This window comes from Mus caroli, chromosome 11 (genome assembly GCF_900094665.2).
Source record: "Mus caroli chromosome 11, CAROLI_EIJ_v1.1, whole genome shotgun sequence".
Classification (NCBI taxonomy): Eukaryota; Metazoa; Chordata; class Mammalia; order Rodentia; family Muridae; genus Mus; species Mus caroli.
In genome coordinates this window covers 113216991-113232589 of record NC_034580.1, presented here as the reverse complement: position 1 = coordinate 113232589, position 15599 = coordinate 113216991, and the positions used below count along the sequence as shown (strand labels likewise).

The 15599-nt window shown below is 54.2% G+C and overlaps 1 protein-coding gene across 7 annotated transcripts in view; it reads right to left on the bottom strand.

Annotated features, from left to right (window-relative positions):
• Window positions 1–2204: 2204 nt before the first annotated feature.
• The window catches only part of Septin9 (septin 9), a 161578-nt gene continuing 148183 nt past the window's right edge, over window positions 2205–15599 (bottom strand). For 6 of the 7 annotated variants that reach the window (XM_029484178.1, XM_021175474.2, XM_021175473.2 and 3 more), the window contains 9 exons: window positions 12252–12443; window positions 11558–11686; window positions 11143–11224; window positions 10598–10735; window positions 8974–9091; window positions 7514–7609; window positions 7235–7331; window positions 5062–5113; window positions 3821–4111 (listed from right to left, as the gene is read on the bottom strand). In XM_029484178.1, the coding sequence (XP_029340038.1) occupies window positions 3979–4111; window positions 5062–5113; window positions 7235–7331; window positions 7514–7609; window positions 8974–9091; window positions 10598–10735; window positions 11143–11224; window positions 11558–11686; window positions 12252–12443 (1037 nt within the window). In that variant the 3' untranslated portion in view covers window positions 3821–3978. Of the gene's footprint in view, window positions 4112–5061; window positions 5114–7234; window positions 7332–7513; window positions 7610–8973; window positions 9092–10597; window positions 10736–11142; window positions 11225–11557; window positions 11687–12251; window positions 12444–15599 lie in introns of all 7 variants that reach the window. The other variant, XM_021175472.1, reaches the window with a different exon arrangement.

The window sequence follows — 15599 nt, the reverse complement described above, 5'->3', positions numbered from 1 at the left end:
AGGCACACACCTGGCTTACAGATATACATGTAGGCAAGACATCTACACACATTAAATAAAGAAACTTTGATCTTTTGAGTGGAGAGATGGCTCAGTCAGCAAGGTGCTCGTTATAGGAGCACGGGGCCTTAGGTTGGGATCCTCAGAAGCGGGTAAAGCCAGGCATGGAGGCATACACATAACCCCAGTGGCAAAGTGGCAAAACGGGCAGATCCATGGGGCTTGCTGGCCGGTTAGCCCAGACTGTCTCAAGTAAACAAAACAACTAAGGTTGTCCTCTGGCCTCCACATGCACACAGATGCATACAAACAACACACACACACACACACACACACACACACACACGGAAGGGATACCTGCAAACAAAAACCCAAGAGAGCCCCACACGGTGCTCTCTGAGCAGGCACTTCAGACTTTGACCAGCCTGAGAGGCCTGCACTGAGCAGGCCTCACTCCAGTGGCTCCCAGGGGCATTCTGTTTCCTGCCTTTAAACCCTGAGGCCTGGAATGGGGGGGGGGGAAGGGATGCCTGGCATTTTCAGACTCTGCAGGACACCCCAAATCTCATAGATGCCTAAGCCATCAAGAGCAGGGCCTGCTGCAGGGTCTTCCCGCTCCTGGGTCCTGCCTTGGTGACAGTCCACTCTGGATTATGCCACTGTCCCAGCTGGCTACATGTGATGCTGGAGCTGGATAGGAGGGAAGAAAGTCACTGGCATGGGGTCCCACACCATGAAGCCACCTTGTCCTCTGTCCAGCTTCCCCTCCCTCCTCCCTTTGGTTCTAGCTCTGATAGTTCCACGGAAAGTCCACATTCACGTTCAGGGCTGGAGGCCACATTGCTTAAGCCTGAGTTCCTGAATGTGGATCCCAGCACCTGAACTTTTTCCTGTGCCTGTACCTGTAACCCCAGTACTGTGGAGAGTAGAAAGGTGAGGATTCCCTCATTGCTAGCTAGGAGGCACAAGAAAGCCCATGTTCCTGGGCAGATGAGAACGGCTGGCCACTCTGGTCCTACAGTGTCTACTTGAGTGGGAGGTGAGGTTTCCCCCATCACTGGCTTGGAGGTGCAGGTGAGCTGGGCTGGTGGCCAGTCAGGTTAATGAGCTGACGACTGCCTAAGCACCTGGGGCTGGAGGGGACTGGCGATGCACAGAGAACAGTTCAGCCTTGAGGAAGGAGGAATTCGAGGTGTACTTGTCAAGGAACTTAGAACCTGGGGAACTCAAGCAAGCTGCCTCCATGGACCAGACACCCCCCCCCCACCAGTGCCATCAACAGCCAAATCAACAACTTGATGCTTGGTTCCATGAGGCCGCTGAGCACAACTCACTGGCCGATGAAGCCCGTTTGTCTTCAGGTGGCCTGCGGAAGAGTGTGGGCAGGCCAGAGAGGTAGGGTCACTCCTTAGACCACTCACTGCTTGGTGGATGCAAGCAAGCCTCGGGTTGTTCTCTCATGCTGTCTCTGTAGCTCTGGAACCCCTGAGATGCAGGAAGGGAATGTGGGGAGGTGATCGCCCCAGATTCCCACCTGCACAGAAGCTTAGAATAAAACTTTATTTGAACACAGGATCTTTACAGATGTAATTAAAATCAAGATGAGATTATCCTGGGCTGAAACGAGTGTCCCTCAAGAGCAAAGTGCACAGACCCAGGAGCAGGGGTGGCAGGGGACTGGGGATGGAGCCATGCCGACACTTGGTCCCGGGCTTCTGAATGGTGAGAGTGTACACTGTTATTGTTCTAGGGTGCCTGGATTGCAGTCACTCGCCACAGGAGCTTGGGGACATTAAAGCACACAGAGAGGGTCCCTCCCCTTTCCTGATTCCTGTACACAAAACTGGCTGGCTCAGCCAGCCTCCTGGGACCACACATGGTTTAGTTCTCTTGGAATAACATTATTATAAATGGCCAGTTACCAGGGTCTCACATAATAAAATTTAGGTTTGTATTTATGTGTATGTGTGTCTGCCACAAGTGTGCAGGTCCCACCAGAGGCCAGAAGAGGGCGTCAGATGTCCCCCAAGCTGGATTACAGGCAGTGGGTGTGGTTAACTTTTTACCACTGGGCTGCTGATTCCCAATTCCGGATCTCACACAGTCCTATAGCTTCCTTCCACTGGGAGCCTCTACTCCCCTGCTCCCCTCACCCCCTTTAATGGACCAGACAGGTCCTGCCAAAGAGAACTCCAGAAAAAAAGTTTGTATTTGAAACATTTATTTCAGGAAATACATTTCAACACTTTGTTATTTATACAAAAAAAAAAAAAAAGAGAGAGAGAGAGAGAGAGAGACTTTTCTGCCCCCCCCCCACCAGGAAGCCCCCAGCAGAGGGCCACGTGGACCGGCCTGGTGAGACAAACAGTTTCAATACCTGGTTACAGAGGCACAAAGTCATCCTGATGACCGGGTTGCTGCTAAATCCCCAGGGTCACTTGGGCTGGTGAAGGCCAGAGTGCCCTGGGTCCAGCGTGCTGGAGATTTCCTTCAAAGTCCTGATTTTGGCAAAAGAACTTGGCAAGCTGGCAAGCGAACTGTTCGGCCACAGGGCATGACGAGGGGCCTTCCATGCTTGGATGAGGGAGTAGACGCCCAAAGCAGGAAACAATGTTCGTCTCCATCTGTCCGCACCCCACCCCTCCCACTGCACTTCTGGGCTGCAGAAAGCTAGCCCGGGGTCTGTAGAGGCACCTTCCCCAAGCCGGTCCAACCTAACTCATCTCACCAAACTTTCTCCCCGGGGCAAACGAGAATGGGAGGGAGGCAGGCAGGAAGCACACGGCTTTGGTCAGCTGTGCATAGATGGTCCCTAATGTTCCCTCTGAGAGAAGATGAGTGAGCCTGGCTATCCATCTCTGACCTCTGACCCCCTCATCTCTCCCGCTTTGGGGGTATTTTTGATGGGTTCTGGGGTACAGGGCTAGTCTAGGCTCATGTAGACAACAAAATGGTCAGGTTTCTGGCTCCCACCCAGTACAGTCACTGAATCATCAAGGCTTGAGCCTGGCGTGTGTGGGGTGGGACAGGGTGAGGCAGCGGAGCATCAATGTAACCAGAATATCTTGGCCCAAACTGAGGACCACACGGATATGCCTTCGGCGGCACCTGGGCAGGAGAGCTCCCACACACCCTTATGCCTCCCTTCCACGGCTTCCTCCCTCATGGCTTCGACTCATCTTCTTGCTTTGACCTTCCTTACATTGGGAGCGGGGCTTCCTAACATCGGGGAGCATCTTTCAAGCTTCGTCTTTTATAATTAAAGCCCAGTGTAGTAGCGGTATCTACAGCACAGGGGAAAGAGAATCCAGGGGCGAGGGAGAAAAGACACCTCCCCCTCTCCAGCACGTCCCTGCTTTTCACCCAAAGGGACATCTGGGAAGAGGTGACTGGCTCTTGTAGATCAAGGCACTTTCTGCTCTGGGACAAGCTTGAGGGGCACAGTTGTCACTTTGTCTAAGTGATTGGCAACTTTGGCTGGGACGTCTCTAGTTCCCTTGAGGGGCAGGCAGCTGAGCTGTAAGAAACGCCCCTGGAGGGGCAGGGCAGGTGGGGTTTCAGGAATACCTGGCCAGCTCCATCCTCCTTTGGGGCAGTCTCTAACCTGCTTGAGGCTGCGGCCATGGGGTCTTGTGGTCTAATGGGCTCCTCTGCACCCCCTAGGACCTGGCCCCCACAGGCTTCAGCTAAGAACTCAGAGCGGGGACGGACACATAGCTCTTCTAACCCCTTAGGGGCTGAGCCCGGGAGGAAGTAGAGTACAGAGGCAAGCCCAGGCTTAGCCCCGCCCACCCTGCTGCTGCAGCCAATAAGAGCACACTTGGGAGGTAAACCCTCTCTTGTTACCTGGCAAAGTGTGGGAAGAGATGGATGGAGGCAGGTGACAAGTGGAGATAATTATATAAAATAAGACAGGGTAGGTGGGTGGGCCAGGGATGATGAAAAGATCTGGGGGTGGGGTCCAGGGGCGGGACGCATCTACATCTCCTGGGCTTCCGGCTCCTTCTCGATCCCGTTGGCCATGGTGCTGTTGCCCTCGTTGAGGCGTTTCACACGGTAGGCTTCGAAGTGGATGTTGCTGGTGATGTCTTTGATGTTTTGCATGTGCGTCCTGCAGGGAACATGGCCAGCATTGGGGGGAGGAGGTGACCACTTAGCCTGCCTGGGATGACAACCGCCTGCCCCTCCTGGCTCTTAGAGCCAGCCTGCAGGCTCTCTGCGCATACCCAGCAAAACCAGGTGGAGTTCACTCGCTCTCTGGTAACTTCAGACCTTCTGTGGCCTCACATTCTAACCCGTACCCCCGTCTCTGTGTTCACACTGGCTAGTCAGGGGCCTGCACAAGGATGGAGATCTGGACACTAAAAACACAAAGCTGTGGAAGGTCTCAAGGCCTTCTTCACCAGTGAGCTTCACCATTCGTGCTCCAAGACAGAAATTCACGCTGTGGCCAGCAGGAGGCAGCAGATGACCACAGTCCCCAGCGCTGCCCACCCTGACATCCCTAAACTGACTTTTTAAACAAAGTTTCTTTTTGCAGGTGGGAGCCAGAGCCTTAAAGCCTGCCAGGCAACTTCTATCGATGGCCCACACTGCAGATCTCCCCTCCTCTTTACTTTGGGAAGGGGAGTGGGAAAGGCGAGGAGCCCCGAAGGCTTTATTTATTCCTGGAAGCCCCATACCAGGCCCTCAGACAGTCCTGCCTGGCATATCTTTTTCTACTAATGTATATTAATCACACTAATGAATTTTTTCTTTTAGTTTGTTAGTTTTGTTTGGGACATACAGTCCAGGCTGTGCTGTGTGGACAGTAGCCATAGCTGAATCTAGCATGTTTAGCCCACTGGGAACCGGATGGAGCCCCTCCCATCCTGGTGACTTCGTAAGGTTAGAAGGAATCCTCATTTCTTCATCCATTCCCGGGTTTCGGTTAGCTTGTTTTCAGCTCTGTTCCCGAGAACAGGGTTGACATCAGGGAGCCAGGGTGGGGCCTTTCCCTCCCATCTACCACCACCAGCCCCCAGAGCTGGTCCTCCCAATGGGCCTTCAGAGCTGACTCACCTGATAAGGAGATCCCGCAGGTAGGCAAATTCACAGTGAGTGGTATTCTCAACTAAGGAAAAGAGAAGGAGGGATGATCAGTGGGGAGGAAGCCCCTCCTGTCCTCCCGGGGAAAGCCAACAGCTTCCAGAAAGCCACGCCCACTGGGCAGGATGATTGACAGCCACTCGAAGGAGTCAACAGGGAGACACGCCTCTAGTGTGTCTATGAGAGGCTCAGATGAGGGAAGACCCACTAGGAAAGTGGACAGCACTATCCTGTGGGCTGAGTTTTCCCAGTTGAATAAAAAAGAAAGTGGACTGAATTCCAGCATTTATTTATCTGCTTCCTGACTGCGGATACACAGCGATCAACGGTCTAGTGTCGTGCCGCCATGACTCCCCAGCATGATTGACTGCACCCTGGAACCGTGAGCCCAAATAAACCCCCCATTCCTTGTGTTCTGGACTGAGGTGAATTCTGTTGGCTTCTCTGACCCAATTTCTCAATAAAATGAGCAAATGACTCAGTAGATAAGGGCATTTGCCACCAAACCCAATGACTGCAGTTTGATTCCCAGAACCACACGGTAGAAGGTGAGAGCCAACTCTTGCAAGCTGTCGTCTTACTACTACATGCGTGTTTTGGCACATACCCTCTCCCTCCAATAAAGTAAATAAGTTAGTAAATAAGTGTAAGAGAAATTTAAACGGGAGATCGGCATGGCTTGGACCTTAAGGGCACAAAAGACCAAATGAGCCGAGGATGTATTCTGACTTTGTGACGCTTTCGAGGAACCAAGTAGCTTTCCATCCTTCAGGCAGTACTCTGGCCACCTTCCAAGGACGGACCAGACACTTCAGATGGTGCGTACCAAGGATTAGGAGTAGGCCCCATTGGATGGGACTTAGTAAGTTATGAACTCACAGGCTCCCTGATAGGAACTTGCACCAGGTTCTGATAAGTTCCCGGGCGCTTTACAAGGATGCTGGATGTGGGAACGACCACCAGGGGGCGAACCCAGAGGCTGCCTGGATCCTTAGCTGGGAACAGTAATCTAACCTGGCTAAAAGAGTTCTCATTGAGTGCATGCAGTACCCAAGTTGGCCATCAGGGGTCAGAAGAGACACGTTAGTATCCAATGCCTCTCCTAGCGTCCCATGGCTTTTACCCCAAACTCTACTCCTCCAAACCTTGCCTTGCATATTCCTGGAGAAGATTTAGAGGATGAGGAAGACATCAAAGATGGGAAGGAACGACTGAGGGGAACCAAGCTGAGGACAAGCTTTTGAGAGAACAGCTTCAGAGAGGCCCCTAGAGTCACTTCTGGGGTCAACACCTGACATTGAGGGGAGTGCTACAGGAGGCCACAGGCACCAAAACCACCCAGAGACTGTCCCCAGGACACCCCACCTGGCAGACCCACAGGAGGGCACAGTAGGGGAAGGGAGGGGCTGGAAGACAGGTCCTCCTCAGTGGTCACCTCAGAAAGACCAGGCAACAATTCCAACTCCAGGGTCTCCAGTGCAAGGCTTCACGTGGCGCGCCAGACCACCTCCCAGTATGGAGCCCTGGCTGTCCATTCATTCTGTTTTCTTACTCCGCTTTCCCTCCCTTGCTCCTCGGAGAGTTCCAGCAGGTGGGGTGTGGCACCTATGATCCTAGTGCTCGGGAGGCCAAGCAGGAGGACTTGAGTACCAGGTCCATCCTGGGCTACATCCTGTTTTGCCTAGACCTTAGGACAGAGGTCTAGCCTGTACCTATGAAGGGTGCAAGACTGGGGCCCTAGAGAACTGGGATTTCCCCCAAATCAAAGCCTCAACTCTCTGTTTCTCTGTGGGGCCTTTTGACCACACTGGTCACAAGGAACAAAGTGAGTTTTCATCTTCCAGGCAGCTCTGCCCTTTCCCATCCTCCGTTCTAAAGAGGGTGGAAGAGCAGAGAGAAGAGCCAAGAAAAGCCCTGGACCCATCCCACCTGGTGTGTTGGACCCCAGGAAAGTTCAGAACCCCAGCCCTCAGTGCGTGGGACAAAGTAACAAAGTCTGACAAAGTCATTAAATTCAGGGACCCTGGTGCACATGAGGTTCACACTACAGCCAGTGTCCTTACAAGAGACAGGGACTCAGAGTGCAATGGTTGACGGCCCAGGTCCAACTACAGCTTCAACACTGCAGCAGCATAGCAGCCAATACCTTCGATAGTGCCCCACTTGGTCTTCCTTCCCAGAATCCTCTTGCCATTGACTTGATACTCATGGTCGCTGCCCACCACAGCAAATGGGATCATCTCCTGAAAGAGGGACGGAAGAGTTAGTCACAGTGATCAGGAGGGCCAGTGCCGCCCTCAAACACCTTGTGTCTTGGGCCTGGAAAACTGCAGGCCTTGCCTTCAGAGGACCCAGAGTGGACAGACTGCCTCCCGTCTATCTGTCCACCGTCCCTAACCTCCCAACGACAGATCGACCCACTGACCCGGAACTTTTCGTTCACCAGCCGGTCTTCTGCGTCCTCATCAAACTCCTTCTGCGGGTACACGTCAATGCCGTTGGACAGCAGGTCTGCAGTGATCTGGAAGATACAGGGTGAATCAGGCTATCAGCCACTCAAGTGCCTGAGCCATGATCCCCTAACAAAGGCAGGCTCTGAGTGGGCCCACCCTGAGGATGTCTAATTTATTTAAAGATCCATTTTACATTCACTTTATATATACAAGTGTTTTGCCTGCATGTGTACCACATGTATGCCAAGTGCCCATGGAGGCCAGAAGAGGGCATACTGAGTTCTCTTGGAGCTGGTTGTGAGTGCCACGCGGGTGCTGCGAATTGAACCTGGGTGCTCTTAACCCCTGAGCCATCTTTCCAGCCCTACTCCCACCACGTTTTGGAAGCAAAGTCTGTAGCTCAGGCTAGCCCCAAACTGGCTACATAAACAAGAATGACCTCAAACTTGTGAACCTCCTGCCTCTACCTCCTAATACTGGGAGGCAGCAGTTATCATGCTCGGTTCCATGTGGTGCTGAGATCAAACCCTGAGCCCTCTCGATGGTAGGAGAGCACGCTACTCCCCGAGTTCCACCCCCTGCCTGCCCAGGATCACCAGCTCTGAGGCCTTAAGCACTCTCCTGTCCAGAGGGGCCCTGCAGTCACTGTCCTGAGTCTCCCTGTGCTTTCTGTGCAGCTCCCCTCTCCGCTTCCCCCTAGAAAACAACTCAGGCTTGCTGCGCCCTCTTTCCTAAAACCCTCTCAGGATAAGCATGGTAGCCCAGGGTGTACCTGCCTGCTGAAACTCTCCCCAGCTTGATGACTTACTGACAGCCCACGTGGCTGTCAATAGAGGGTGGCCCAGGGAATAGCTGACTGTCTTATCTGTTCAAGCAGATCCAGGCTCTTGAACACCCCCTGACTACCCTTCCCTATGCATGCTGGGAAAATCCCCAACACACAGCTAGGGAAGGAAGCCCTGGTAGCCTCTGCAGTTGGATTTGAGGCCTCTCCTACAACCCCAGACTGAAGCTCCCAGGAAGCTCCGAAGTCACCTTGCATAGAAGAGGCCCAGGACTTACCCTACTGCAGATGCCTGCAGGAACAGCCCTATCACCCAGACAGCAGTGGCCCTGACCATGGCAGAGAAGGAGGAAGCCACTGAGGTGGACTGTCCCACCTAATAAAACTCAGGCATGCTGGGTCCATGGCCCCAACACATTTGCATCTGCTTGATCTACTCCCTTCTGAACCTCACTGAGACAGCTGGATATGGGGAGCCCCGCAGCCACAAAGGCCAGGGGCTCCCCCAAGGCTGGACACGTGCTGTGAAGGGCTGAAAGGTGCCTCTTCTATCATACATCCCCGGGGCTGGACAGGCCCCTGTTAAGCCTGTCACTTGTCTGGGCAGTCCTGGAGGGGGAGGGGCTGGGTAGAGGCCATGAGTCCTACCCGTTGTTTGAAGTAGACCCTCTCCTCCAGGGTCAGCGTGTCAGCCTTGGCGATGACTGGGACGATGTTCACCACTTTGCTTAGGCGCTTCATGAATTCAATGTCCAGGGGCCTGAGCCTGAAACGGAACAGTGCAAAAGACTTCGTTTAGGCGTCCCAGTGGGGGCCATGTTGGTGGAGGGGTAAGGTTGGGCCTTAGTAGGGTGAGTACTCTCCCCTCATGGAGCTGAGGGTGGGGAGCCGGTGAAAAGCTGGCTCTAAGCTCCTTCATCCACAAGATCTTCAGAGTCCAACTGGCCCTGGACACCGTCCACCCAGAGAGTGACTCGGCTCACATCACTGTCATGCCGTGGGGCTTTCAATGCCAGGGAAAAGGAGACATGGGGGACAGTATCCAGAAGCTCCAGGCCCTGGGACAGGCTGGCTGTTCCCAGGTCAGCCTGGCTGCAGAGACCCAGGGTCTGACCCAGGGATGGGGCAGAGGCTGGCAGAACCCGAGCCTGGGCATCATTTTCTCATTGGAATGGCATCTTCCCCGTAGCAGTATCGTCAGGCCCAGACAGCCTGCAGGAAGTGAAGCTTCAGGCAGAAGCCAAGCAAAAATGGCCAGAAGCCACTACTGTCCCCTGGGACTGAGCGGCTGGAGGAAGGGCCCTAGTCCAGAGGGTCACCACTGGGGAAGTGCCTGCCTCTGGCTCTCCCCGCTGAAGCCATGTCAGCCATGTCTCCTGATGTCAGCCTTGGCCTTGCCCGAGGCTGTGCTCAGAGCAGCTACAGAACCCCAAACAAGCCAGCCCCAGCTGAGGCCAATGGCATACCCTGCCATGAACTGGCTCTTGTGGGCCCCACTGGAGATGGCCACTACTGGCAAGCTCAGACACCGATATTTGGGTTTTTCCAACCAGACCCCAGTGACACTTTTGCCCTCTAGACAGGGTGCAAGACGAAAAGTCCCTTCAAAGCCCATGTTCTTACACCCAGGGATGAGCCGGGAACAGCGGGGAGTGGGCATACTCTAGCAGCACAAATCTGTGACTCCTCAACTCTTCCAAACAAGCCACCTCCGGCTCCTGCTGCTCTGAGCCCAGGACTAGACATGCACCCTACACGGAGTCAGGACAAGCGACCAGGATATCCAGCAAGGAGAGGAACAACACGTATGTACTGGAAACAGGTGAGACTCACAGGAAGCCAAGAACCCTGGTCACTGAGACCACTGACAGTCTAGCTGCCCCGGGAGATTCCAAAGGGAGATTCTGAAAGGCATCTGGAATTCCGAAGCCTCCCAGGCCCCCAAAGCATCTTTGTCAAGGACGGGAAATGGGGGCAGGCACATGTATAGCCCAAAGAGTCTCATGCCATCTGCAGAGACTGACTACCGGATTCTAGAACACCCCAGAGTCTGCCCTGTCCTCAGCTCTGTGCACAAAGGGAAGAAGGCAGAGTGGGCGTGGAACCGCCCAGTCTAGAGGTCACGAAGAACTTCTGTAGGCCCAGACGCCCCATGACAGCTGCTGACACAGCTCTGACTCAGTGCCCCTGTCCCTGTGCCCAGACAGAATCCTGCTTGTATGGGAACTGGGGATTCCCACCATCAAGACAAAGGGCCCAGTATGGGACGTACGAGTGGCCGGTGGCTGGGATGAAGTAGAGGCAGCAGTGGACACGGGTGTCGGGAATGCGCTTCTTCCGGTTGATGTTGACTTCCTCCTGCAGGTACTTCTCATATTGGTCATTGATGAACTTCATAATGGGCTGCCAGCTGCATGGAGAGCCGGGTTAGCCTGCACCCTGAATGCTCCCTCCTGCCCGCGTCCTCTCTAAGCCCGCCCTCCCAAGCCCCTATAACAGGCTAATTCCCAGAACTGGCTTGACACCAGCCTCTGATTTCATACAGGAATGCTGGTGGTTGCAAAGACAAACCAGCCTTATTTCAGATTTTTCTGCCATCCTCCCCATGCTGATCTTTGCCCTGGGGTGGGAAACCCACCTAGACGGGTCCCGGGTAACCCCATTTTGATCTAGAATGTTAGACCCCCAAATGCGCGGCTTTAGAGTTTGAAATAATCTTATGGTGGGGGTGGGGGGGTCTGGCCTCCAGTGGTATCATGGAGCCCCAAGACCAGTGGGGCTTTTACCCATAGAGGAAGGTTCTCTCAGGTCACCTACCAGTTCTCATTGTTGATGTGGTCTCCGAAGCCCGGAGTGTCAATCACTGTCAGCTTCATTCGAACCCCCTTCTCTTCAATATCTGCACAAACCATAGCACCCCAAGTCAGAGGGGTCACCCCAAGCCTTCAGGTTGCCTGGCCAGCCTGGTGTGTCCCAGAATGGGCTGTGATAACAGTTGAGGTCATGCCAAGGAGCAAGTGACCTCTTCTGGGTGGTGCCAGCCATGACTCTTAGTATAAAGAAAGCTCAGATGTTTGTGGGAGCTCAGCCTGGTGGGCCCATGGGAATCCAGCCCACTATTACTCAGTCCCAATTTTCCCACGGGGTCACAGTGACCTCTCTAGTGCTATGCTCTGACCCCACACCCTGGGAAGACACAGTCCCCCCTACACCCAGCCTCCGTGGTGCTGACCGTGGGTGATCGACTTGATTTCAATCGTCTTGGGGATGCGTTCCTCCGAGGGTGGCTGCACCGACTTCCGGCTGATTTTGGACTTGAAGAGGGTATTGATTAAGGTGGACTTCCCGAGGCCGCTCTGCCCTGGGGAGAGAAGGAAAGGCCGGTTGGAAGGCTCTCCAAGAACACAGTTCATGGCTACATCACACTATGACCAGGACATCCTTGGATAGCCCTGCCTGAGGCTTCACCTCCTCAGTGGAAGTCCAGGGTTGGGTTTAAACCCCAATGTGGGGATTTGGGGCCTGGTTTAACTTAGCAGAGCTCCTTCCTGGTCCTAGGAAGGCCACTCAAAGCAAGAAGGGACACCAAGACTCCAGAGGTGTGGGCCTAGGTAGCTGTAACAGCCCCTAAGAGATGTGTAGGCTGTCTGAAGATCTGGGCAGAACAGACATACTGACAGTTCATCAGACAGAGGCCCTGCAGTCGGAAGCCTATCTGACTCTATTGGTTTAGGACCTCAGCCTATGGCACACATTTGCCCAGACACTACCCTGGAGAGCTGATAGGCCAGATATGGTGGCACTCCTAATCCCAGAACTCGGGAGGCAAAGGGAGGCAAGATCTCAGCTTGGGCTGAGGCTGGTCCCTGGATGGCCTGGAGGTGCTGGGGCTGAGGCTAGCCCCCCGAATGGCCTGTAACACTCACCAACCACCATGATGTTAAACTCGAAGCCCTGTTTCATAGCCTTCCTGCGCATCTGCTCTAGGATGGAGTCGATCCCCACATAGCCGAACTCCATGGGGGCCTTCTCGTTCCGTGATGCGGGGGCCTGCTTGAGCATGGCATCTCTAGGGTTGTCAGCCATGTCGCCAACACAGCTGGGAGTCACCTCGGAGTCTGGGGAGGGAGAAACAGAGGCGTGAGAATGGGATCTGCAATCAGCATGGCACTCAGATAGGAAACCAAGGCTGCAGAGGTCGGTGACTTGCCCACGAAACTCCTGCATAGCATCTCAGAACTGAAATCCCCTACAGTAGCATTCAACTGGTCCACACCACTCAGCCACCTGCCTCTCAGGTCTCTGCCAGCTCTGCCAACCAGGGCTCCCCTGGTTCCAGGTGGGCAGCAAGGACTTTGTTCCATATTCTGTTGGCCCCAAGTCCTGAGGGCTGAAGGCACGCCCTTCGCCTCTGCTCAGAGCTTACAGTAACTGTAGCTAGCACTCAGAGCCCTTCACGGTCCAACAGGTGACCACAAGCAGCTCCCAGAGGAGGGGTGATCTGATCTCTACCTGCCTCTTCCAGACCTGACCCATCCTCACTGGGGGTGTCTCTTCTCCCAGGTGGCCCACGCATACAGTCCCCAGGCAGGATAGGCAGGAAACAGGCTACGGCCGACAGCAAGTGCCCTCACCCTCACGCAAAGGCCAGATTTGGTTTGTAGGTCTGTGGACAGGCTAGGGGTTAAACTTGAAGACTTCAGCTTCCTTCAGTAGGTCAGGGTTAGAGCCTCCTGTGGCTGAGTGCATGCATGGTCAGAGCCCAGGCCTGGGGGATGATTCAGATGGAGACCCTAGGTGCTCGCACCCTGCAGGGGTGTGCAAGGCTGGTTCCACCCGGTCTGGTTGAACAAAATGCTTACAGTATACCTAACTGTTATTCTGAGATAGCCCGTCAGTGCGGCTCTGAAACCCAGGCCGCTGTGGGGTGGTCGAGGTAGAGCTGATGCATTGCTGAAAAGCCTTAGAGAGGCACCTCTTTCAGCCTCTATGGAAAATGTCAGCAGTCTCAACTTATGACCCCACAGCCCAGCCCCCCAAACACAGCCAGGGCAGAGGGGTCACCAGCTGCTCCCCACTTTCCTTTCCTTATGTCTGTTCCCATGCACACTAACCTCAAAGAGGCTCAATGAATACTTGTGCCTTCTCCTCCCTCAGAGAGGAAGGGAACTGACCAAAGGTGCTGGGGGGGGGGGCACCATTCCAAGTGAGCAGGGGCCAGGAAGCAGCAAAATGATGGGTCTGTAGCATAGGGGCTTTTCCAGGCTTTGGTTAAACTGTCTCTCCATGTCCAGGGAAACCACTGAACTCAAGCTGACTCGTCCCAGACGTCCTCAGCTCGCTCAACCCTGACCATCTCTGGCCTGGCAGCTTTTCTCTCCATTTTACTGGCATGTCCAGCAGGAGCAAAGCCGGACACACTTCCTGTCAGCATCTTCTCAAGGCTTGAGTGGCAGAAAGGACAGCAGGAGAAATGGCTTGCAAAGCGAGCTAGCTTCAGGAAGGAGATGTGGGGATCACCCCCACAGGCATCTAGTTTACTGGTCAGTAACTTCCTGTTCCTCGGCCTCCACAGGGTGCAGGCAACTCTACTTCCGGCATGTGGCTGGCGGGAGAGGGGTGGTGGGAGAGGGGAGGCAATTGAACAAGAGAATGGTTGTAAACACAGCAGGAGCTGCCAGGGGGTCCAGATGCCCCCAAACAATGACACAGGCAGTCCTAAGGGACAGTGCCTGCCATCAGGAGCATCCCCTACCTAGGTCAGTCCCCTCCACAAGGCTTCAAGAGTGTCTGTCAGCTCTCCACTCAGAAATACTCTCCTGTGTTTCCGGCATCTTTAAATAAACAAAGACCTTGTAACATCTGGCCCTAGAACCTGTGGCTTTGGGGCCCGCTTCCTGGAGAACGACACGGGGCCCTGCCTTGCCGTGCAGGGGTTCAGGCCTTGTGCACAAGACTGAAAATTGCTTCCATCTGTTTATGAGTCTGAGACTCACTTTGCCCTCCCCCCACCTCTCTGCTCAACAGTGAAAGGAGGTGTGGCTGTCCCCCAACTCTCCCTAATCGCCCCCAGTCAAGGAAGGCACACCTCGGGCCCCAGGTGGCCCTTCTACATGTATTAAGGTTCACAGCAGAAGCCCAAACCAAGCTAAACATCCAGCCTGCCAGAGGGCCTGCTTGAGAAATAATAAGAACACAGTAGAGCCCCATGCTCTCCAGGGGCTCTGGACATCTCTGGCCTACCCCTGTGACCCTTCCTCCTGGGAGGGCCTCCCCATCCACCTGCCTGCCTGGTTAGGAGGTAGACCCCTCCACCCAGAGTTGCCTGGGATCCCAGACCTGGAGCTCCAGGAGCGACCACAGGCCTTCCCAGAATCCACCATGGGGTTAGATGATCTCTGGCTTTTGCCTTATTTCATACAGAATAATTAACACCCTTAGAGCTAATCTCGAGAGCTTGGGCTCGCTTTCCCTCTCTCCCTCTTCCCTGGGGCTCTCTCTTATATACAGTCTAGCTTCAAACTCAATGATCCCCCTGCCTCAGCCCTCTGAGTTCTGGGATTACAGGCATACACCAACCATGCCTAGCAAGAACATTCTTTCAATGGTTTGGGACATACATCCAGATGTGAGCCGTTCTATTTTTATTTTTGAGGAACCAGCGAAGTGCATCTGCCTGTGACTCCCGAGCGCTGGAGACTGAGCTAGTTCAGCAAAGATGCATGGTAAGATTCCATTTTAGCTCATCTCAGTCTTAAATACCTACGTGAGCCTGACAAGTCTATCAGGCAGCCTGGCTCTCCCACTTTACAGAGGGGACATGAGGTCTACACGCTGACTCTTTCCTGAAATACCCCTGGATGGTCACATGAGCAGAGACAAGACCTTTTCTGGACTGCTCACTCCTGGAACACTAGGTCTTGGACATGAGTTCTGTGCTCTGACACCTGCCTACTGGTCAGGAGTGTGTTCCCTGACACCTGCCCTCCTCAGCCACCCAAGGCTGCAGCCTGCTCAGAGGCATCCTTGAGTCCTCGCCCAGCAAGAAGCAGAAATGACTACTCGAGAAAGCTAACCACCAGCAAGGCTGGAAACGCCCGCCAGTCATGAGAGCCCTGTCACTGGGACTAGAGAACGGACTCTCCCAAGTCATCCTGTGACCTCCACACCAGTGCTATGGAGTAGGTACATGCACATACAGACATACACACACACACACACAGAGAGAGAGAGAGAGAGAGAGAGAGAGAGAGAGAGAGAGAGAGAGAGAGAGA